This window comes from Anopheles nili, chromosome 2 (assembly GCF_943737925.1).
Source record: "Anopheles nili chromosome 2, idAnoNiliSN_F5_01, whole genome shotgun sequence".
NCBI lineage: Eukaryota > Metazoa > Arthropoda > Insecta > Diptera > Culicidae > Anopheles > Anopheles nili.
In genome coordinates, this window is record NC_071291.1 from 22740363 (window position 1) to 22766326 (window position 25964).

Genomic DNA, 25964 nt, shown 5'->3' on the forward strand with positions numbered 1-25964 from the left:
CTTTAATTTAAGCGCTCGCTCGCAAATGTCCCCGTGGTGTGGTGCAGCTTTGCATACGGTGCATCAACTCAGCGGACGGTCGTCGTCGTCATCTGCATCGCCGCCGGTATCGGTGTTACTTTTCGCACCGCCAGCCGTCCTAGCGGCGGCCATCGTAGCATCATGTCCTGGCGATGCAAATACGCGCCACGCTAATGAGAAACGTGGATTGAGTTTGCTGTATAGGGATGCCGACGCTGCAAACCACGGTACGCGCCAACGAAAGCACCACTTAGATGTGCTGCCGAATCGACGGAACCGTTACGGTTCGCGCTTTGATTCGATCGCAACCGGATCGCTGGTGTTCTGCGGAAGGATGGCCCGCAGGGATTCGCCAATAAAACGCTCGATTCTGTGAAGGAAAAACAACGCGTGGAAATGTAAGCGAAAGTGTAGCTGGCGTTTTGCAGGGGAATGTAATGTAAATAAAAAACAAGCAGGACCATTTTATTAAAACGCGCGGTAACAAAGGAACGGCCTCGGGGGTTGAGAAACAACAGCACGCGCGCACACACTATGAGGGTTGTTTTGAAGTTGAAGGGTATAAAGTGTAAGATTCTGCGAATGGCTGGCCGCTCTGGCGTAGCCAAAGACCACCGCGATCAATCATTTTCTCCCGTCCATTTCCTTTATGCAAATGGCAGCACACCCATTTGCTCCATCGTTCCCGGCTAGATTTGGTGGATCAACCAAAAAAGGGACGCGAAAGGGATGCAAATTAAGTTAGAAGAGCGCACGCCCCAGGAGAAGAAAAAACAACATTTGATCGATTTCACTTGAATATTGGCGGGTGAGAAAAGATTGATCGGATGTCACGTTCAAATGGAATCAATTTTATTTGACCAGAATAATACAAAAAAAATCATAAATAAAATGCCTCCTGGCACGGTGTGCAGGCAAGGCTCGTTTCGTCGAACACGGTGTAGCTACCGTGGGCTTGGATTCTCTCTCTTTTTTCCCCCTTTCAAACGAACCCCGGTAGTCCGGGCAGCAGCTGGGAATGCGACCGTCGCAGGGATTTGATCCGGCTACCGGTCGTAATTACCGGTTTTGATTCGACGAGCGCGGGATTAGCGATGATCCAGATTTCTGTTTATGGCGACTGTAAATTTTAACGATCCATAAACCGTGCCCATGTTCCCGGTAGGATTCGAGGCCGTGCCGCGTCTGGAATCGCTGGAAGCGCGGTCCCGAGCGTGAAGGTTACGGTTGGTGTACTTGGCCGGCGGTCCTGACCGTGGCAGAAAGCTTTACAAACAAATTACCGGCGACATTACGTGCTCATTACTGTAAGTGCTTAATTGCTTGGCGCCTCGGCGTAGTTTGGCGTATTTTTATCCCTATCTGCCACGGCGAAGAAAGGCAATCACTTAACGGTGACGCTCAAAAGCGGCGATTTTTTTCCACGTGAAACCAAAACGAAAAATTATCACCCGATTATGAGACGGTCGAGAGCCGGTTGAAATGATTTCATCATATTACCGCTGGTAATGTCGCACGTTTATTGGTGTTTCTATCAAATTTCTACCCATTATACAAACAAAGAGATCGGACACGCTCTGCTAAGCTAAGCATGCTGTAATTTTTTATCCTCAATTATGCTTTTAGGCAGTTGGTTTTGTTAATTATGCTTAATGCAGTATTGATGATGTTTTAAACTCTACTTAATTTCAATTAATCTTTCATGATTCAAGGAGAAAAATTGTGTTCTTTTGCTTCGAGGGTATTTTTATCCCGAAACCGGAAAAGATAATCTACACATCAAATTGGTATCAATTTTCGGATATCGACTCCATGGCTATTGATTACACCGCTCCGGTTCAAGAGCTTTGGTCGACCCAGAAACCGGCAGCAAACAAATTAACTTTCTCAATCTCAGCCCCATTTTCCCACCGGCGGGCCACCATGAGCTGGAAGGTATTTAGTTTAAACGCGACCATAAATCAATACCGGTGCAGCTCCATTCATCTGTCAGCGCGATTAATCAAACCAATCCCGATGGCGAGAGTCGAAGAGCAGAAGAGAACGGGCTTAAGCAAACACTTTGACACATCGGACCGTGCCGAGGGCAAACATTGGAAAAACAAGATAAAATATGTGTGGGAATCCACGTGAGCGGCTTGTTCCGTGCGATCTCCGATCGTGGGATCCATCCGGCATATTTTTATGCTGCAAAATGTCTCAATCGCCGGTAAACCCCTTTGAGCTTAAGGGATGGTTTTGGCTTCGTTTCCGCCCCAACTCATCGAGGGCGCAGTAAGAGCGCGACGTTTGACCCCGGTGTAGCCCTTCAAGCAAGCCGTTCAACATAAAACCGGAAGACCTGACGGTACGCCCGGAGGTGATCGGTACCGTTTACATAATTCGTACATTAATTTAATACCTCACCAGCCGCGTCCACGGCCGCCTTCACAAGAGCGAAACGAACGGGGAGGGCGAGACAAAAAAAGAGAAGATTTATGAGCGCCCTTTTTTGCGTGGAAGGCACGAGCATCGCCACGGTGACGACGCTGCCCGTGGCCACGGTGGCGGAAAAACAATCGTTAAACTGAAACAAATTCATCAGCCGTAAAAAAAACAATAACGAATACGGCACAGCCAGGAAAACCCGAATCAACCCCCACCCCAAAAGGGTGCCACGCCGTATATGGTGCGATGTTTATTTACGCGCCGGAGAGTGTTGTAAACGGCGCACTAATGAAGAGGAACCGTTGGGCATGTTGGGGATCGGCGGTTCGGTGCGAGGTTGAACTCGAAACGCGCCTCACGATCACAATCCTTCGAGACCCGGCGAATTCCCCCGCGATCGAAGCAACCGATAGGCTGTGCGAGGCTGTTTTCGGCATAAGCCCGTTCCCTTCGAACCCGTCCGTTCCGCCAATAAAGCAATTATCGTCACCAGCACGATCTTGACACTGATCGGTTTCGCTGGCAGAAGAATGGTGTTCGGGGAGGCGATTGGGGTAGACTGGAATCGTGAGAATGGCGGACGAGCAATCTTTCAAACAAAGCAAAAAAAAGAGGTTTCTCCCACTCGTCACTCGGCCGGTGGAGAAGAAATTTCGATGCGATGAAAAGAATTCCCGATTCCTTACCGGGAGAGAGAGATCCGGATACCTGTCACGGGCGGCTTTTATGTTCCGATCAGCCTTTGCACTTATTGGCAAACCAGCCGGTGCGATGCGCGCGGTCCCGAGCAATGCCAGCGGCAATTAAAACACCCGTTAAGCCTCCCCCCAAACGATCCAAGAACCAAGTGTAAGTTATTTCCCTGTTCACTTTTGGGCGAATATGTTTTCTTTTCTTTTACGTTCCCTTCGGGTGCGAACTACCTTCGCCCCGGGTCGGTGGTTTCGGCCGGGTGGCACGTAGAAGTAAGTGGAAAAGTGTGTTCTCGTCCTTGACAATTGAACCTTTGCGAGCCGAGGCATTCCTTGTGCTGGAACCGCGACGCAGGCATCATTTTGACAGTTTGAATCGATCAACTGACCCCAATGCTAATTGCACCACTTACATTCCGCAGCAGGTCTACTAAGGCAAATGTCACACGTGGCCAAGGAAGAGCGAATAAACAGTCCGGGTGAAATGTCAACGTGACATTTGATTTTTAAGGACTTCGTGCTGTTCATTTCTCGAAAGGGATTCCTCTTTGGACCTGGTTTTTGAAGAGTATGAATGTAGAACAGTACAATACGTTTGACAAGAAATGATCGTAAGCTCGACAAGGTTTAAAACGATAATCCGATTAGCGTTTAATAAACTATCAAAATATGCTAATGCAGTAGGGAAAAAGTTCCTCACTAAACACTCCCGAAGGGTTAAACAGACCACGTACAGGGGCCATGTAATCCATAGGGTATATTGGCCGGTCCAGCTTCACCTGAGCGAAACTTCCAAACGGCGATTACTCTCCAGCGTCGCCGACCGATGATAAATTGATCGTGATAAACACACAAAAGTTTCGTGACCCCCGTGACTCTCGAAAGGAAACCTTCGTACCGGTGCGGTCCTTCGGCAAACAACGCCTGTCGTCACGGTCATTGATTTGACCGATGAAGCCGGGCGAGAAGGTGAAGAAGACACCGCCCAGCCCTACGCGCCCTTCTCGGATGTAGCCTCAGGGTTGCCCTGAGCTGACTTTGTACACATAACCGAACCTTCAAGGTGTAATGGTAAAGCATGTTTCTCGTGTCACTTTCTGTCAGCGAACAACGTAAAGTGCTTGTAGGGCAAGCGGGCTACACCGTGGCCACATAAAACAGATGCACGTACCCAGAGCAATGCTAATGCAGCCGTACCAAGCTGTCACGCGGGTGACTTTGTTCATCTTCCCACAACCGGGCAAACATTAAGCTCCTGGCCACATATCGGACCGTTACTCGTGTTGCCGTATTTATGGTCGCAGCTTTGTAACCGCAACACCCAAAATGCTGATCAACGCATAGATTATGCTCGTCGGGTCGCCGCATGTCGGTGCCGCTCCGGAGATTGAATAATTCATACGCAATATGTCATGCGGTTCGCGCGCGTGGAACGCGGTTTGCCCGATCGATGCAACGGTGACGGACGAGCATCTGGAAACGTCTCTGGTCCCGTGCCGCATGAGAAATGCAGTGGAAAGACGCTCGTGACGATCCTAAACTTGCAGCTGTCAGTACAGGCCACGGGGAGGGATTGATTGATACTTACAATCAATTTTCCTATTAAGGTAATTCCGCCCCACTTCCGGCGCTAGCTACGGCACGGCTTGGTTTACGCGACGGTAGAATGGCGAAAGCCTGCCCCAAAGGGCGAACCCGCGCTCAGTCCATCTTCGGTGGCCACAATTGGGACCATTGTTTCGGTTGGCGATGGTTTGGGTGGTGGGAGTGAAATGAGCCTTATTACATTTAGAATCGTCATGCCGCTGCCGTTACCAGCGGAGACGGTTCGTTGAGCTTCAATTACAACGATTCCCATTAATCATATTTGACCGTGTAGCTTTTGCTCAACTCATCGCAACGTGACCTCCTTGGTGTGTGCGTGTGTGAAGGGATTTTTTTTTGTGCACTCACATCTAATGCCCGGACCACTCCGGATTTCATACACAAGTCAGTTGTTAAGCGTTGTTTTACTTTCCGCACACCCTCGCAAGTACATTCAGGAAGTAACGAGCTTCCCAAGAGAAAGGCTTGGGGCGGAATTAGAGTCGTGCTTTTCTTTTTGGTTTTATTTGTCTTGCGATCATTTGTCAATCATTCCGCTCCGTCTGTTTCTACTGGGCGTCCTGGGCTGGAAAAGTCGTCGTTTTTTTCCTCGCGAAGTTCCATGTCCTATCCCCCGACTGGTCGGCAGCTTCCGTTCGCCAACACGTGATGCTTGCACGTGAGCACGACGCCGCTGGCTGCGATAGAAAGAAATGGCGCCATTTCGCGGAGCTGGCGCCAACGGAGCTAAAGTCACGTGCGAAATAAGTCAACCGAAAGCGCACATCCTTCAATGACATCGGTGGATCGCATGAACCATACGCCATGGCCATTGACACCGTTGGTTTCATGTGGGATGATACCCAAAACGCCGGTAGCGTACATGGTTGTTGTCCGTGTCCTACGGAGAAACAAGATTGACACTAACGGACAACTAAATGACCGTATTACTGCCCACGTGCGCTCACTTCACATGCCGAATCAAGCGAATCGTCGATGGATGCCGTCAAGAGACACATTATGCGCAGGATTATTTGGGAGAATCGATGGGAAGGATGTCAATTACATCAATCGATGCTGAATAAAGTCTGTCTCATGATCGCACGGTAACCAACGTTTAAAAAGGGGTTTGAAATATTCTGGTACAATGAACGTAACAAAACCCTTGCTAAATAAGGGCATTTCGCTAGAAATATAGCACTAAATCATGGAATAACGCAAAGCAGCGTTAAAGCTGCATTCCGTTCTTACCATTCGCGATGACTTCACTTCAAAGACGGTAAATGCTTGCCATTGCATTAGTTTCCTAGTTCACCGTGCAACCGATTGCAGAAAGTGTTACCGCTCCAGTGCATTAGCTCGGAGATGAGCTACGAGTCCGGAAATCCGCTTCAGTTTCCACTAGAACACGTCCAAACTAGCCAGCACCAGTGGGGCTAAAAATATCCCACCACCACCCAGCGAACGGCTTTTCAATCACCATCCACCAACGCGCTCGAGCGCTTTTCCTATTTCCCAATGCAACTGCACGGTTCAGCACAATAAATTGCCAATCGGGTACGATGCGGCACCATCACGCCCACCGTCACTTTCCGATCTGATGAAAAACGCGCTGGAACAAACGGTGAATAGAGAAGCAAAAAAATCGAACAAAAAAAAACACACGATCGTCACGGGCTCCGGAAAAGCGATCTATGCTGCCCACCGTGGGGTGGGTGGAAACGGTTCCCGATTGATGGGGTGGGAATGAAGGCGTGGGAGTGAACGGCTTCATACAGCACGATGTGGACACACGCCAAGATAAATGGGACGCCGGCGGAAATGACATTTCGCTTTCACCAGTCACGCGTGACCAGTCAAGAGAAAAAAAGGCCACTCACGACGCCACGGATTCGAAGAGGATCCGCGTCCGTGTATGGGACGATGGTCCACTGCAGCCGCCGATATGATTTATCGATTCATTGCCCCAAAAGTGCACGTCTTAATTAATTCACCCGCCGACGTGTGCCGTATGCAAAGTGGCACGAATGCACCGTGGCGGAATTCATCTCCAAACCGCAAACAATCGGGAGCTATTATTTAAAGCATTCCTCCGAAATGGGACAGCCAGTGCCGGTGAGGGTGAGTGATGCCTTAAAAGGTGCACGCGAGAACTGAAAAAGTGCGATACATAGGAGCTACAGAGCTGCATAAGGAAGTTGCACCAGAAAACCCACGCTCCAAAAAATACAAACCGTTCGAATGGGCGGGAAAATTCCACCCGACAGCCTAGAATGGGAAACGATCTTCGTTGAGTCGCTGATTTATTTCCCACGACCAGTAGGGTTTTGGGAAATGTTGGTGAACACTTAGTGGCAATTCATACGTCAACGGTGCATGATGAACGCTTTCGTTTTGACTTTTCCTTACAACGCCTTTTGCTGCATGTTCGATCGCTTTACCGATCTCAGCCTCAGGTCTGAGTGAAAATTGCTGCATTTCCGCCCGAGAAGCGGTAAGCCAAGAGTTTCGGTTAGCATTTTCCATCGGGCGTTGCGAAAACGTGCCACGTGGTGTGAATGAAGAATATCTTCGACAAACCCAGAGCACGGTTTTCCGAAGAGTTTATTATCGCGCCCCTTTTCCCGTATCGCTCATCGTCGGTGGTAACAAAACAGCCGAACCGGCGGAAGTAATGCTCCCATAACCAGCCACATTGTGCGGATCACGTTGAATAATCTTCACGTTTATTTACCTCACCACCGGGCCGGATCGCATTCGCATTCACGGCCATCGGAATGGTTTCGAAAAACGAAAAACTGCGTTAAAATAACAGCCCTTTTGCCGTGTGTTTTTCCCTGCGCTCGTAACCGGTGGGTTTCCTTTTGAAGTAGTTCAAGGTTCAGAGAACCGCAAAAACAGACGCGACATAATCCTGCCCACGTGAGCGCGAGCGTGCGTATTCCACTCGTAGGAAATTCTAACGCTTGGTGCTTCACACTGAACTACAGTTTGGTAACCAACTACGATCGGTAGCTGCGCACGCGTACGCTCACCGGAAGTGGAGGGAAATTCGATTTAAATCGTGCACGCTGTATTGAAGCCAGCGAGACTAAAAAGTTTCAGTTCGCACGTGGTCGCAAGCGTCGTTTGGAGTTGCTCGGCTTCAAAATCTCATGCTGTGATTGGGTCGATATATTTTCCTATATTCTTTCTGCCAGATAGTGCCAGAAAAAAGCTGCTACTTCACCATTTTGTTTCTGGCTGAAATGAAAAGAAAATATCTCTTTCACCAGCAACTGCAACTGGGGAAGAAATTAAAACGCTCTCGAGCTGTATCATATAATTTAATTGCGATGTAATTGCTTTTCAACAACCCCCGGCGAAAGAATGGAACATTCCGGGTCTCTCGGTGCGTTACAAGCGAAGCTGAATTGCCCCCTCAAGAGTGCAATGTAACGAGTAGTCAGCAACGCACAAGATAATGAGAATGCCGAAAGAATCGCTTATCGCCGGAAACGGCAAGAACGCACTTTCGCTGATGCCATTCCAGTGAACACCCGAACTGCGTTCAGCAACGTGCCGGGAGATCATAAATTAAACCCAATTAGCCACCCGGTGGCGGAACGTGCGTCGAATTGTTTGTCGGTTTTTTGTTTATTTATTTGCGCTCCACTTTATTTGTCACGGCAGAAACGTGATGACGTTTGTCTTATTCTTTTTTTCATTGTCGCTCGTGCTGATGTGCCCTTTTCGCACGGAAAACCGCACCACGATCGCACATGGCGCTGTGCAGCGTGAGTTTGAATTTGTATTCACACCAGGCAGAGCGTAATAAATTGCATTTTGGTTGATTTCAATTACTGCGATTGAATTTTTAACACCCGGCCCAGCAAGCCAAATGAAGCGACGAACAAATGCGGCCACTTCATTTCGGTTTCATTTATCACCGGCCAATCCAAACTGGGGGTAGGTTTCAGATGGGGATGAAATAGAAGGCAAAAAAAAGCAGCGGCTACACAAACGAGGGGGGAAAATATTCCAAAACTGGCTTACCCCTGGCAGCCAGCACCGATCGTGCACTTGTGCGGTTGATCGATTGATCATTAAGGGAATTTATTATCCTGCCTCTAGTGAAAACGGCGCTTTGGGGGTGAAGCAGAAGAGTGCTCGCTGAGCTGGTCCGAACCACCGACCGCATGCAAACGCATGCAGACCGCGCGAGAAATAAATATTGTATTATTTATTTTCACGCCATCGCGTCGCGTACTGCCGAGCAACGCTTTGGGGGTTTTGCTGTTGCAAATGCTTGCTAGCAGAGTTTGTGATTCTTTTTTTTTTTGCAAACATTGATTGCAAGGGTGTTTTCTGCTGCCCGTAAGGAACGTTAGAAATGAGCTAGGTATAACAATTAGAACGAAAAACATACATAGAAACAGATTATAAAATGTATTGGAACCTGTTGATTGTGAGATGCGCAGTTTATTTGCTAGTTTTGAATTTTTACTTTTCATTTTTCGATACATTTATTCGAACAAATACACTTCAGGAGCAAATATAAAATATGAAGCAAATGCCATACTGTTTAATTAAACAAACTTGATTATGAAAACCGTACAGTTGCATTCTTCCAACATCTTTTGGTATATCATAGTAGAGCACTCCCTCTAGCGAATATTAAAATTGCTCAAAAGTGTGCAAATGGTGCTTCATAAATCTTCGCTTAATAATGTTACAACCACATCGTTTAACTGAACCGTGTCGTGTGGCAAATGGAATATATTTCCACTTACCACTTACCCGGCTGCCATTTATTATTGCGTTCGTCTGTTGCAATCGATCGGGATTTATTGCTCGATGTAGCGGTAATTGCAAACTGGGACGGATGGTGGTGCCACCTGTTTTTAATAATTTATCAATTTTACTCATAAGAAATTTGCTCACTGACGCAGTGAACAAGAACCGATGCATCATTGGGACGCACAGAGTTTAATAAAGGTAGATAAGCCCTCAATAAAAATTCCCTCCTCTGTGCTTGGCGTTGGTTTGATCATGAAATAGTTTGGCCTCAACTTCGTAGACTGACACAAATTAAACCGCATAATTTTGTGAAGCACCACGTAAAAAGTTTTCCACAGCTTCAGATTGATTCGTGTAATCGGTTGGACATCAAACACACGACCAGCTATGCTCGCAACATGACAGCCGCCCATCGATGCCATGGTGCCCGTACGAAGAAGAATGTTTAATATTTTCTGACTGACAACTCGGCTCCCGTCGACAGTTTCCCGGAAAACCCGGCCGGGAGTTTTTTTTTACCCAATTTTCCTCGTGAGGGTTTCCGTTGCGCAACCTTCCGATTGTTTTGGCTGAACCGGTTCACATGTTTGTTCCGGAACGCTCGGATAGACGGTTTCCTATGCGAGGAGTATATACGTTTTTTTGTTGTTGTACGAAGCAACAACTCAACCCACGGGGGAGGAAACGAAAACAAGCATTAAAAAACACACACACGCATGAACGCCCCCGCGCAGAGCTGTCAGACGGAATGATGATGATTTTTGTAAGGGGTAAACCATCCTTGCGGCATAATTTTCCCGCCCCTGCAGAACCTCCGCCTTTATGCCTAATTATGCTGCGCGAGTGTCAATTGATGCGCTTTAAATGCATTTATTTTCGACCACGTGCGCGCGGTAAACATCCGTACCGCAGTGGTTTCTTAACCATGCGATCCGGAGTGGTGGTTTATTTCTGTCCCTTGGATGGGGCTGAAAAACAAACATCGCATTCACCGATGCCTGAGGCACCGATGTGTGAGGGACTAGAAATGAGGAAATATTTTGTGTGACACTCTGACCTCGGAAGATGTCGGTTAGTAGTGCCAGTCCCACGCGCAAGGCCCCCGCGTAGCATATTTACAGTTCTCGCGCCCATCTAATTACTGCTCGTTTCGCAACCGTTAGTCTAACAAACACGCAAAAGAGCAACAACTCTAATTAGCGCTAATCAGTGGGGCGAACATGGATTTTTGTTAGGCAAAAATGGCCCTCCCCAATCATGATTTTCGTAAACCAATTATCGACCAGCCACGCCGGGCGCTTTTCAATCACAAATGGGCATTTAACGATGGTTTATTTCGATCACACTACGCCACCACAAGCGGCGACTGTTTTCCGTGAAAATTCAGCACCCTCCTCTAGCGAGCTACGAAGCGAAACACACGCTTTTGGCTTCCCAGTGGTGGTGTCTCCTTCTTATGTTTTTTTTAAATTTCTCTCCATCTCCTTCCCGTGCGTCACTTTTTGCTGACCAAGCGGCGTTTCTGGTTAAAAAATGTGTTAAGTTTATTTTTAAAAGCAATCAATGACAAATTGATGATTAACACACTTTTCCACAGAGTCCGGTTTGCAGGTTTGTCTCTTGTTGTCTTCCTGCCGACGGAGGTAGCTTGCGCGCGGGGTCGCAAAGTAGGTTATGAGACAAAGCCACCCTGCAGTTAATATGCGAGAAGTAACCGTGACAAATAAACAGCAACTCACACTATCGTTAACGCACCTAAGCAAAAAAAAGAAGCAAGACATAAAAATAAAGTGTTTGCCGAAACAGAAAACAACCAATCCCAAGCCAACGAATAATCGTCTCTTTTTTTTTTTGCTCTGCCATACCATAACAACTCATCGGAATTATAACAAAGGTGTGCGATGGAAAACAAGCGACAAATAATCGAACCACAGTCCCTGCAGACCAAAGGGCTAACCAAACGGTGGCGGCACGAGAGCCACAATAACGAAAAAAAATATGCAACAATAAAAACCACACTCGAGACATTTCCACCACGAGCCTGCGGTCGTTTTTCGCGGTCAGCCAGTCGAGTTATTAAATTCGCCAGTTGCTCACCGTCTTAATAGCCGCTCGTAAACGTCGAGCATCGACCGAAGAAACCACCATGAACGTTCGAGCGAGCTGGCTCATTCTGTGGCTGGCGTGTGTCGCCGGCGACGCATTTCCACCGGCAGCGGGTCGGAATCAACCGAACCGGGTGGAAATTAAACGCACGCCAAACGCGGCATCGCCAACGTCGATCCTGCAATCGGTCGGCGAGAGATCGTACGCGCGTGCCGGGCTGCTATCGTTGTCGGAGGAGTTGGAATCCGTGGAACCATTCGGTGGACCGATCGTAGGCAACCGGGCGGCCGTTCCGGTTCCCGTTGAACGGGTATCCGTATCACCGGTGGCACCTTTCACGGTTCCAAGCACCAGCGTACCCGCAACGAAGACGGCTACAACGGAAAGTGATTCCTTTCGATCGTACATGGTAAGATGCGGGATTTCGGAAGCCGTTCCAGTATCATCGAGCATGTTTCTCGACCCACCTGACACCGCAGGAAACGCATCGTAAGAAGTATTACGCGAAGTATCGCGCCCAGCGTAGACGGTCCGCCTACATGGACAACCTGGAGGAGATCGCGGAGCACAACAAGGAGTTCGAGGCGGGCAATAATCGATTCCGTATGGGACCGAACGCGTTCGCCGACATGGTAAGCATACGGGGGAGGGGTTGCTGGAAATATCCTTTTTCCCCGCAGTGAAAGCTCATTCCGGCGCCTGGGTGGTAACGGGATTTGTTACATACCCACGGTTGCATACTTTCAGGGGTGCTGAGCTTTCACGGTAGCACAGGCGGGCGAGCAAAGAACGAGAAAAAAAAGGGAATCAATTTAGCTCGTAAAGTTCAATCCCCAGGATGTGGGCAGGTACAGCTGTTGATGCCTCGCATAGAGCCATCTCATTATTCCAGCCCGCCAGCGCTGACGGTGTTCCCGAGTTGATTTATGGTGATTTAAATCACGCCACCCACGGGCAATCTTCTTCACAGGATTTGCGATGAAATTACCCGTAATGCTAAATCAAGCATTTGTGGAAGGTGATCAAAAACAATGCACCTGTTTTTCAAACTTCAATAGCGCTCGTGGAACTAATCTTTTGCGAAATCAATCTTTGAAGTCTAGCCACGATAACGAGGGGGTCCTTCTTATAACTAGTTTGCTTCAACCTTGGAAGTGGTTGATATTTAGCATCCATGAAATAGTGTTCCGCATTTGGTGCTCCGCGCAAAACGCCATCCATTGACTAGCTGGATAAATTGCATACGATTCCTGGAACGGTGGCTCGACACATTTACACAACTCGCCCATATGCATCACGTTAAGCGCCGCTGCTGCTCACAGGTCCTGTACCTTTTCCAGGGGAAAAAACACCCGTGAGCATTTAGTCAGGTGTTTTATATGGTTTCGCTTTTAGCACGTTCTGGCACAGCTCTCGCCGGACACGAAGTGCATCCTCCCACGCACGGCAGACGGTAGAGTAGGTGTAATTTAATCACCCTTAGGCTATTACCACACCAGGAAGCTGCATTGTGCAACCTGGTTGACTGGTTGGCTTGTGGTTCATGCATCACAACCAACGTCGTCCTACGAAACTTCTATTTCCATCAACAAACGCTACCCACCGGAAGGTGGCATTCATCACAAAGCTTGGTGGCTCGATTTCTATCACTGAGCTTGCGGCCACTGTGGTCCTGTGGTCTACATGTGGTCGGGTTTTCCTCGTATTCCAGCAAAACAGCGAATACCGGAAACGCTTGATACGGCTGAAGATGGACCCACACCGTAAGGTTAGCTCGACCATCTCGGACGAGATCGTGGGTTCGAGCAACGATCTGCCGGAAGCGATCGATTGGCGCGAGAAGGGTTTCAAGACGGAACAAGCCAACCAGAAGACGTGCGGTTCCTGCTACGCTTTTAGCGTCGCGTACGCCATCTCCGCCCAGCTGATGAAGCACATTGGCCGCGTCGAGCTGGTGAGCGAACAGCAGATGGTCGACTGTTCCACGGTGACCGGGAACCTGGTGAGTAGTGCCGTGAAGACACCATACGAAACGTATCCTTTCAACGGTTTTTTTCGTTGCTCATCAGGGATGTGGAGGCGGTTCGCTACGGAACACGCTCAAGTATCTGGAGCAATCGGGTGGCGTGATGCGCCATGTGGACTACCCGTACACGTCATCGGTAAGTAGCGCTGCCGGGACTACCCGGAGAGTTGGGTATCACACGCGGATTGTGGGATTCATTTTGGGGTGGTTGAAATCAGAAGACTAGCGGTTTTGCTGTCGTACGCTTGAGACACGACAGGTAGGTATGCAAAAAATAGCACCTTTCAGCTAATTCCCAGCCAAAGCGTTGTCGTGGGGCGCTGACGGGGGCAGCAAATAAATGGCCATCATTTGTTTACTGCACTTTCGGAGTGCTAATTGCACTCGACGCCACGACCTGCGGAGGAGAACGAATGCAACGAGCGCAACGAGCGCAACGACGCAAAACGAATGTGGGAAGCGAACGCGCCGATGGCTCAAATTGCACCCCTTTGTGCCGCTTATCGTAATTGATGATATTCGTACGTATTTTGAATATATCTTGCCCGACCGGGTCGTGGGTGAAATGGCATCCCCGTGACGGTGGTAAATTATGGACGCGCGAGATTCCCATCCAAGCGGGATGCCGAGAGTACACCGAAACAAACGAAACGGCGAGAAAGAGAGAGAGAGATCAAGTCAGCGAAGAAAAAGACAACCTGGGGCAGACCGAAATATGCAGGTGATTTCTTTTCCATTGCCGTTTCTTGCCATTTTAGAATAATTTATCGTTCCTTTCCATTCCTTCGAGGTGCCTGTCGATGGTCATGTTCCGGACCCGGAGTCAGCGCAATGGCCAGCAATCGCAGCGAAACCAACGCGATCCCGTGTTCCGGTCCCCGGGCCGTGTCGCACATAATTTAAAGCACCTGACGCGGTGCTATCAGCGCAACCGAACGGTGCATTGTTGCGGCCCACACATTCCGGTCTATAAATACGCCAGGCCGAATGCGACCACACGGTGGTCCACCCTGCGGGAAGCCGAATGACCGATGACAGCGGAGCTGATGTCACGCCGCACCGTAGCTGCGGAATGTCTACTGTGTTTGCGAATTAAACCACAATAAAGCGATCCTTATCAGCGGGGAGTCCGTCGTTGGCGTATTGAGACGTTAAAGACGTAAATATTGGCTCCGATCCGCAAGTCACGTGGCCATCCTCTGTGAGATGCACACATCAATGGCCAGCACAGTGGCGGCTTTGGCGTTCCCATCACTCCGGTGACCGTTGGCATGGGTTTTAGGCTAATGAAGATTAGACATCAAGTAGGCTGGGATGCCTTCCGCGTTAACATTAGCCAAAAGTCGACCGTTATGTCGTGCGTCGAAATCAACTGCCCGCATCGCTCGGTAGCTAATTGTTTATCGTCCTTGTTCGACGGAGTCTAACAGCGACCGCAATCTGGCCGGAAAGACCGAAAGGACACCCGACACAGTAAGCCACCCGTAAGCCACCAGCTGAGAAGGACACACTGCATTGGGACACAACGGTCAATGCGAAGTCCGACCGACCGACCGACCGACCGGAGGATGAAAGCAAATAGGGTATGAAATCGTCAGCTTCATGCTCGGTGGCGAATGAACGGTCGTACGATAAACAAATGTTGCGATTCCCAGAGCTTGCGTGCGCGTGGGTCACCATGAAAGGCGACCATGAAAATGGGCAGCAAAATATCGATGGGGATTCCCAACTTACCCAACGTAAGTAGGAAGCAGGTCCTGGAGCTTATCGGGGGCATATCAAATTTATCGCTCGGTAACGAGAAACAAACGGAGTGAGATCCTTCCGGGATGTGATGATGGAGCGGTCGCTACCGGGTCGATGAAAATGTTTCCTTGGGCCTTTCAGTCACAGTCCGTTCGGTCGTACGTCAGGCCTTAGCAATGTGGCGCTGGGAAGGTGCTGCCCGTAGCGTGAAGAGACTGTGTTCGCAAATGGAAAAATAAACATGTTTTTAAGACCCTCGCCGTTATCAGTGACACAAAAGAGGCTGTTTTTCTCGGTAGGGGAAAAGAACCTTTGCTGTAATCAACCGATCATGACGAAAGGGTTTTCGATGAATCAAATGGCACGGTACGGCTTTATGGTAATGAATCGGGGATTCGATTCGATGCTTCACTTGATTCACGGACAAGCCTGACAAAACAACGCACAAAATGTCCAATCCTCTTCAGCGGCAACAATTAAAGCAGGTAGGCTGGCCTTGGGTTGATTGCGGAGATCGGGAAAACCCGTCACAAATCCAAAGGGAAAACCAATAATTCAACGATTGACATCTTAAAGACACTTCTTTTTCATCAAGCTTTTTCTGCACACCGGTTCAGGTAAAGTCAGGAAAGTCGGAAATCATAGCACCTAGACCACTCGACTTGCAGTATTTCATCATTATTGATCTCCCATTGCTTCCTTTTTCTGAAACTACCGCGAGCCTCATAGCATAAGGTTCAATCAGATGAATGTTCAAGGTTCTATCCGTGCTTTTCACACGTTTCCCTTTTCCTTCCATACTACTGTCGCGGTGTGGATCAAAGCAAATATTTAACGAACTTTGAGATTCTCGCCCTGTCACGACCTTATCTAAGAAAAGTGAAGCGAACGATACGAACCGAGCGGGTGATGGATTTCCGTCTCCCGGAAGAAATGCTTAACAGCCGTTTGAGCTATGGAGGGCGAAGAAAAATTTCGCAGTAACAGTAACAGTTGGTTGTTGGGGACGAAATTGCAAATAACATGCAACATAGCATGCATAAAAATCATAGCGCGTTACACCGTGCGTTCGTTTACTCACACAAAAAAAAAACGTCGCTCCAAAGGCTTAACGCAACACGTGGCGCTGGAATTCGAAATGTTGAAGAGCACAATCATAGGAAAAAGCTGTCAGTTTCTCGGTGTAGAGATAACAAAATAGTTTCCAGCAGCAAGGTGTTGTAATGATCTACTGGAAGATTCCGAGTCACAGTAACGATAAGTCTAGACTACCATGGAACGAAGTCAACCTTTTGCCCCAGAGCAGAGTAAACGAGGCTTCCGTTGCGCGGAGTTATTCCACGAACCATCGGCTTTGATTACACAAGGACAGCTCGCGGCAGTCCTAACGGAGCGTAAGTACACGTCAACAACAAACGAAGGATTCGTCTCAACAAAGATGCGATACCAAGCCTGTAGGTGGCACTCTAGTGCCGTGCGTTTCACCAGGAAAAAAATTATGTCGTTTCGTCGGAAAGCAATAATCGGTGTTTATTACGTGTTTGCTGGAAGAAGTACGAGCATCGTCCCACTGATCATACTGTAATTGATTAAAGCTCTATAGCTATTTGTAAAGTAAAGATTAGATTAAGATCCTTGCGTTTCCCAAGCTCAAAATAACGAGAATAATTTGCGACGCGAATGGAAGAGGTTTTTCTAGCAGCACTCTTATCTATGTTCTGCGAAATTTATTGTTCTATCAATGAGCAGGATATCGTCCATTGACAGAAACTTCCGAGAGCAGCGTTTTGCTCCGTGGTTCAACTGAACTTCAACCTAATTGTTTAACAATTCGATCCCGTTTGTAAGCTTACCTTATCGACTTGGGCGTACTAGGAATCACCCTTCCCGATCGCCACGATGACTTTCGTTCACTGGAATCTCGGAAACACTGCGCAATCGGGCCGCGATCTTGAAATGCGCTTTGTCCCGGAGCCACAAGCAGCCCCCGACGGACTTGTTTATGAATAACCGCTAACCGGGAAAGCAAATCTTCTTTCTCCACGCGGTACAAAACACGCAAACACACACTCACACGCAAACACTACACCACGTTCGCGTCTCCTGGTCGAGTTCACACGCGTCCCCAGCTTACGGAGGGATTCGTCTTTCGCATCATCGGTTGATGGAGTATAAATACCATTTTCACCTCACCGTTTACAGTTTATTGTTGCACAGTCACCGTTTGCAGTGTTTTTTTTTATTTTCCTCCTCCGACGGCAAGCGCCACTACGCGCTGATACCGGCTGCACTGGCTGCAGCCAAAGTGCATCGCAGTGTAGCGAAGACAAACAAAAAATGCACCACCACGATGCGCTGTTTGAAATTTTTTTTTCGCAAACTTCTACGAGGAAAGGAAAGAACGTATCTTATGTGGAGCGCATTATAAATAGCATTCCCTCTAGGGAATGCATCGGGGGGGCGAGAAAAGATGGGTGCAGAAGTTATAAAAAAACACTCCCCCGACATGCTTTTCCCGTCCCGAGTCCCCAGGGAGGGTGTCGGTATAATTAAGGCGTGTTTTCGATTCGATTGAAGCGTTTATAAAGGTTGTAAATCTAGCGTGCCCCATTGTGGGCTGACGGGTCGGGTCATCCCTTTCGCGAGACGCATCATTTATAAATAACGGCAACGTTTCGTAGCAATATGCAAAACAATTGCTCATTTGGGGCAGGAAGAGGGCATATTTTGACGCCCCTCAAAGAGAAAGTGAAAGACAGCTACGACCAAAAATGATTCAAACCAACGTGTGGCACCGGGCGCCTCCATTATGCATAAATTAAGCGCGAGTGGCCTTTTTCGCTTCCTTAAACTCAGGCACGCACACACACACACGTGGGTTCAAGTGGGTGTTAATTTGCAATCGAAAAAAGTCGCTCCAAACTGACGTTCCTGATTAGGACTACACTCAATTACCTCCAACACTCCAGTGTGTGTTCGCGTATAAATTTGCTTTTAATTCTGTGCCTTTTCAAGCATCATTTGCCTGTCGGCGCGTGTAGGAGCAGGAGTCATGTATCTTCCCTTATCACCTGCGTAAAAGTCGTTTCGCTTTCACCGCCTCTCAGTACAGCGAAAGAAAAACGAAATTTTCGAGGCTAACAATCATCTCAAACTCTTGGCTGCACTTGAAGGTCCAAGACAAGCGACCAAAAACCGGCTGCAGAAAACACGCTCCAGCTCACTGGTTCTATTTCCTCCTGACGTCAGAAAATAGGAACAAAATAGCAACACACAGAACGAAATGGTCTCACTTCACCGCATTCTAATGCCACTGGAGTTCATTCAAGCGGCCCAGCGGTTACGAGACTGTGCGCGCTCTCAAATTGAGCAGCTAAATCCATTCGGCATCATTGGCACCCGCCCCCCCGGCAGGATGCTAGAATTCGCCTAACTTATCGCCGTCCGTTCAGTGGCGATAAAGCAGCGGCACCAATAAAGCAAAACCGCATGCGAATTTTGTGCGGTTCACTTTCGCTTTCGATGGCGACGAAGCGGCGCTTTATTGTTTCAATCGCCTGCCTGCGTTCGGAGCAGCTGGCCGGGTGGATGGCGATGGCGTCTAAGAGCATCCACCATGCCACGCTTCCCTGTAGATCGTCTCGGCAACCCGCCGACGACCGTAAGGTGATCAAGCCGGACAAACACAAATATTCAAAATCTTATCCACGCGCCGGTACGATGGTGGTGAAGGAATAAAAGCGTGCCACATAAAACAACCAAAAAAAAAAACGCACGCAAGTTTCGTACTCTTGTGCTGGTGTTGTTTTTTAATCTGATTCTCCACAAGCCACCCGGCTGGCCCGGAGTGGCCCATGAGCTACGCAATTTCCGACCACTTGCTGGCCGGATGGTCACGGAATCGTTGGCGGGCGAGAAAAAACAAAAAGAAACACACGTAACGGCGCCTTTACAACGCGACACCGGGCCACGCGTTCTCATCTAAGCACTCGGTAGTTATTTATGCGCGTTATTTTTCTTTTCTTGCGCGCGCGCCCGATTCCCTTCAACAACTGGGCCGTAATTTGGCCCAAGTGAGCACGGTAACGACAAAGTGACGAACATGTTTAGGGGACGAGAGCAAGCAGCACAACAAACAAAAAAAATCCGGCACACAGCAGCAGCACCTCTAGGCCCATAAATTACCCGCAGCTTGACTAAAACAAATCGAGTCACGCGGGACCAGCTTCCGAATCCGTGCGCTCTTTCCGTGCCGTGTCATTATGCGTGTGTCCATCCTGCCCCCGGTGCGGTGTGGCGGATTTTGGGACAGCTTTTTTGTTTTTCCATCCCGCCACCTTCCTTTATGCTTCTCACAAATGGTGTCGTCGGTTGTACGCACGGATTATTAAATTACATCGTCCTTGCGGAGGCGCGCGTGATTCTAGTAATACGATCCACGCTGGGCATACCGCACGCCGGGAGTCCCTTCGGGGAGGGCTCTATTCGCCCTTAGCGGACAATAAAAAGCTCCTCCATCTCGCGCTGCACACACACCCCGAACCGGCGCTTTATCACGCGAGCGATGTACGGATAGGGGAGGAAGAAAAAAAACCTTGTATCGTTGAATCAAAAGACCGAAAGACCGGCAACACTCTAATCGTGCACTTTTCCCACGCTATCGCTTCGTCGATGGCGTTTCCATCGCGGAAACGGAACTTCACTCACTCTGGAAACCCCGGCAAAGCGGAAAAGCATCCGAACAAGCGATACCGGCCGACACGACCTACGGATTCCAACTGACTTGGGTGTTGCGACCGAGCGACCACGCAACCCCGAACGCAATCGACAACCAACGGCAGCAGCAGCAGCAGCCGGTTCCGGCGGCATTTTGGGTCCGCCGGTTGCTCACGATCCCGCCTCTCACAGTGGGCCAGCCGGTGAGATGAAAATCGTGAAGCCCTAAAGTTTTTTCGAACTAATTGGAAATATATGGAGACGATTTTTACAACCTATTTGCTGATTTGCTTTGGGATATTCTCGTACACCTTTACGGCCGTTTTTTTTTTGCTTCAGTCCCAACCTTTTGGCGCTTTTCCTTTTCGGACATTCGATACGCCAATGACCCACTGTGCGCTCGTGCCGCGTAGCTCTCGGCGCCGCTTTCTCCGGGCATCATCTCTGCTGAGGCCGCGCTTTTCTGCTCGTATTCCGCCCCACTTGGCCCTCCGCGAGGTCACCCGGTGTGGGATGCGATCGTAACGAACGGCGGCACGAGTGGGTGGGCCTCCTCGCATTAGTCGCATTTCTTCTGGTTAGAGTTTTTGTTTGTTTAATGTAAATTAACGCATTGCTCGCAGCCACCCGGATGGGGGTGGTGTCAGAGCTCGTGATGCTCGTGAAGAGTCGACGTCGGCCTCATTGCACCTGAAACCGCACGGAAAATATTCGAGCATCGTGCGATGGGGTCACGCTTCTTTTAGGATCCGGAAAATGTGATTGGTGCAATAAAAAAGAATGATTTTTATTAGATAAAAGGAAAATATGTTGTGTTGTTCAATCACGCTTTTTTAAAGGGTTCATCACCTTCATCGCCAATAATTTGCACAACATTGCGCTTTACAAAAGTGAATCATAAGTGATTATGCTTCACATTCCCAGAGCACTTAATGTGGAAAATTTCAAACTTCCTTCAAGGGAACAAATATAAGCTAGACATTGATTGTCTTCTAAATCACGAAGCTGAACAACTTTCTAGACCAAATGTTCCATACATACTTCAGTAACAATAACGATTTAATAATTTTATCAAATACATCTGTTGCAAAATCAAATCGACTTTTGAAACATGATTTGCTAAGAGCAATACTGAAACATACATTTGATAGTCCTCGAATCAGCAAGGTTTGTATACGATAATTACCATCGACATGGATGCCATTTCTATGATATGTGTTTAAATGTCAACCCATCTCTCGATCCTGAAAAAAATGGCTACTCTAATATGGATATCATATGAAAACAAGTTTCTTCTTTGGATAAGACAGCTCTTTCCCGCCATTTGTCTAATTTCTGTTGCCCGAACGCTGTAACGACTTTCAAAAACGTGTTCGAACACAACAATGTCTCCACCTACGATACGCCCCACGACGAAATAGTGTTCCAGAACTAGCTACTATGGGCTTTTGTTTGAATACTTTTATCATCGTTTTACCCTATTTAGCTTCACACTATAATTTTATCTCACACCACGTGGTTCGTGTAATAATTTTGTACTGCATAAAATTGATTTTTTCTAAGGACTTTTTCTGTATCATTTTATTGTATAATTTGCTTATACATTTACTGTCATTTTAGTACCCAAATACAATTATTTAAACGATTAAACTCTCTGGTTTCATATTACAATCAAGCAAATGGCCACATCGTGTTCGACACTCTTGGCCTGCGACGTCGCAGCATACCGAAATCGTCACGGATAGACGCGCATGCTTCCGCATGCTTGTTTGCTAGCATATATTTTTCTAACGTCCCTCGATTCACTCACCTGTTGCTTCTTGGTGCACGTACACGGGCGGAGAAACGGCGCGAATTCCTCCCAAACTCCCGCGAAGGAGGTGTCCTGGTACCAGGCCAGACCAGGGCATCTTTAAATATTTCGCCGCGTCGTTCCGCGTCACCCAGATGGGAGGGAATGTTGATGCTGTTGATTAAATTCAAATAAACAACGCCTCGCCGGGGCGCGTGGCGAACGGAAGTTACCTCGACCCGGGCGCGCGACATGTTGGCGAGAAAACTCGACGAAAGGGAATGTCCCGTGAGGTTCCGCGGTTCACTATGGGTCGATCTGATTTTTCTTCTATTTCTGTCCGGTATTACGAATGCGTACAACCATGCGTTGGCCGATGCATCTGCTCCTGCCGGGTGTTGCTACGGCGAACGGAAGGAATCAGTCATTCCCGGTGCGAAAGGAGCCCACGATAAGGGCGCCACCGAGAGACTGGCCTGGCCCGGGGTTTTCCGAAGGGGCTGCGGGCGCGACAGCGACATAAATTTTCGATAATCCGGATTAGGGGCACTTGCGTTGTGCACTTGATTAGTGTAAAACCTGTAGCAGGCGGTCGAGCAAAAATCTGGCCCAGGCCCAGAAGCTCGACGAAGCCGTTCGGTTTCCTTTTTTTTTCTCTCCCCTATCCTATACGCCTTTTTTCTTTTCCTTGCCGAACACGCGGCCAACCGAGCGTGGAAAGGAAGTGCGGTGGTCTTAGCGCTGGAGGCACGATTAAGTAAAATTTATGTGCAAACTGCTCACTTTTTAGCGTGCTTTTCTGTGCACGCACCGGCACTGGAAAGGGTAGAGCTTTTTGAAATGGCTTTAAGCGCATTTTTTTCTTCGCGATGCACCACTAGGGTATGCTTTTGCCACACACCCAAATTGATGTGGAACGGAACGACGAACTTAATGTGCTCACCTGCTTCGACAGTACTATGAACGGCCGTTCATTTAATCAAACATTTTGACTCGCTTGCTCCAAAAAACCGGTTGCGTGGCTTTATTCACGCCTGTCCAAGCGTTGATATTTATGAACCACCGAACCACCGCGCTCACCTGCGCTCTTGAACCGGAAGTGGAGCACCCCTTTTTAGTGTGTGTGTGTGTGTGTGTGTGTGTGTGTTTTGTCGACCTCTCCTATTCTAATCATCCATACTTTTCATCCAAATCCGACAGCAAATCCGCGGCCGCCTGTTTACGAGATTCATCCGATAACGCCCTGTTTACGGCCAATCCGACAACAAATCCGCAATTAAAGCCTCCATGGGGCTGGGTGGCCAGAGAGGCCGCTCAAATAGACATAAAAAATAATAAATACATCCCCCCTTGATGGCGGTGGGCTGATATGTTACGATCGCTTCGCGCCATTCTCCCCACGTGGCGACGCATGGAGTGGCGTGTCATTCCGGCAATGATTTATTATTTATTCAAGCCCTCGAACGCCACCGTGCAATGGTGTGTGACGTGAAGGGGATCGTGGGGAGGGTGAGGCATAAAAAATAACATCACTTTAACATCAACATCAACAGCTGATTCCAAACTCTGCCTGGCTTCGGTTGCGTGCCGCCACGCACGTACATTATACGCATGGCAAAACACTCTAGCGTCAAATTAATAGTCACGACATTGTTTACCGCCAAAATAGGAGCTGGTTATGAAAAGGAAGAGAAAGGAGAGATGAAGAGAGAGAGAGAGAGAGAGAGAGAGAGAGAGAGAGAGAGGGAGCAGCATGCAATTGGGGGTGCATTGATTTGCCTTCCTGGCTGGGCTTTTTGCCTTCCAGCCTCCGGTGCGAGTGCTAAATTCCATACAACCGACCCTTTTGCAGACGACTCGGACCCCCAGAAGGGTCGCCCTTTTATCGTCCTCATGCACACGTGCACACTCTCCGTGCCGGTCAATTATCAGCACATTGAGTGTGCGCTTGGGCGCGCGCGCGCGCACGCGACAAATTTGGAAACTCGTCCTAGGCTCGGGAAAACCCCTCCCATTTCCACGGTGGAGGGTGGATCGAAGAGGGACGCTGGGAAGCTGGACGCCGGGACCGGCTGCTTCGTTACGCCAGTTAGCGCGTGTGCGCGTGCTTGAGGCGCATTTGGAAGCTGGCTGCGCGACTTCGTCTACGGACGGGCGCGTAAGACTCCGGCACGAAAACAAGTGTAGCTTTAACGCGCGCAATTTGAGCAGCATTAGCTTTCTATTAGTGCCGCCTGTCAGGTCCGGTCAGGTGCTAAGTAGGGGAGTAGGTACGCAGTGAAAACGGCGAATAGCGAACGGCGGCAGCGAGCGGGAAAAAAAAGGAAAAAGCTATGCTCGAACAAATTGTCCAGAGTCCGAAAGCCGCCAGCAACTGCACCCTGGGGGCGATTGCGTCCCAGAAGGCTGCCGGCGGATCGCGCAGTCAATTAATTTGTGGCTCTGTGCCGCGAGGATCGATTACGAATGCGATGTGGCTAATGGGGAGGTAAAGAATTTCGATGTTATTATATCGCTCACGATCGCTCCGGAGAAACCTCGTGAGGAACCAGCGAGAACGGTTTTTGGGATCATTTATTGGACTTTGAATTTTCAGAACAAAGTGAAGTAGTTGAAGACTTTCAAACGGCTCACTTTTTTCCTTGAGAGCGTACTTCCTTTACGCGTGAAATGGCGGTGGAATTTCATCAAACAAATTACAGCGAATGATTTAGCATTTTGACTCAAAAACTTATTGCTTCTTTACATGGATTGCTCGTTCTAGATTGAATGCAAAAATATTTAAATATTTAAAAAAACACAAACTGTTAATAAGCCAAACTAAAGAAACTAATCTACAATGCAACATGCCCATCGTGCTGTTTGAGCTCTTCAGCTCAAGCGCCTTCAATAAGACACAAAAAAAACTCCCAAGAACGGTTACACGGATCGCCACTATAACGACTGTTCCGATGCCATCCGAACGATCGCACATTTCTTAATCCACGGGAAACGGCTCCCAAGAAGCTGTGCTTTAACCCGATAAAATATAGATCGTCACTTGACCTCGGCCTGCTTGCACGGGAAACAGTATCCTGCGAACAGGCCGTACACCGTACACCTACAAATCACTCCACGTCGCGTGTGGGTGCGCCACGATGCATCGTATCGATGTTTTCCTGTTTTCCAACCCCAACCACCAGTGGAAGCGATCTTCCGTGTCCGGCTCGAGCAGCAATCTTCCCGATCTGAACCGAATAGGTTGAACGAGACACAGATGAAGCACGAAAGAAGAGCAGATTACGCCCGCGCGGAAAGTTACACCGACTAGGGGGTGTTTTTTCTTCGTCAGGGGGTGAAACCCCATCTCCGGTAAATCGGGGTTGAAAAGAGAGCTCGATAAAAACCTTCACTACTGTGCATGGCAGACAAAATGCATTAAAAAGTTTCGTGCAGTTTTATATTGCCCAAGCAAGTTGTATTAACTTAACTTTAGCTAAAAATGATGTCATTAGCCAAACTCCTCCACCCATCAACTTGTCTGTAATATGTGTGCTATTAATATTTTCCTGACGCCAAACATCCTCCATCCTAAATTAATGACATTAGTTTGCTAAATTTTACACTCCGTCTTTCTCTCCTTTGGAGCCATTTTCATGTTACGCTCGCGAAGGGAATTCGTTTCGTGAAGGGGAGAGACAAAAAAAAGTCGAGATAATGCATGCTAAATGGCATCCCCAAGCCCGTAGCTCATCCCGCGCTGGCACACGAGATCGCCGGAATCAATTGATCCATAATTAAAATGTCGTAAAATGTTTTATTACGCAGCGAAAACCAGCACCGGCGGGATCCGTTTTCCGTCCGCACGTTTAGCCCCATCGCTTCAGGACGGAATACGCAGCGAATCAATACGCAGGATCAGCAGCGCTTTTGGGAATGTTTTGCTTTTCTTCAACGATTAGCTTCGATTGCGTGCCAGAAGTGCTGTCGCCGCGAAGGATAAGGCGCTAACCCAACGGTGCAGGAATGTAACCGAACCCGCGAACCGCAACCTGGTCCTCATACCGGCGTTTTTTTTTTTTTTCGAGAGGAACCG

General features: G+C 48.5%; 1 protein-coding gene across 1 annotated transcript; it reads left to right on the forward strand.

Annotated features, from left to right (window-relative positions):
* The first annotated feature begins 11649 nt into the window (after nucleotides 1-11649).
* LOC128732117 (procathepsin L-like) lies at nucleotides 11650-25134 on the forward strand. Its single transcript, XM_053825286.1, has 5 exons — nucleotides 11650-12018; nucleotides 12089-12241; nucleotides 13321-13611; nucleotides 13679-13771; nucleotides 25072-25134. Exons 1-5 carry the CDS (start codon nucleotides 11650-11652, stop codon nucleotides 25132-25134), a joined length of 969 nt encoding a protein of 322 aa, XP_053681261.1.
* The last annotated feature ends 830 nt before the right edge of the window (nucleotides 25135-25964 follow it).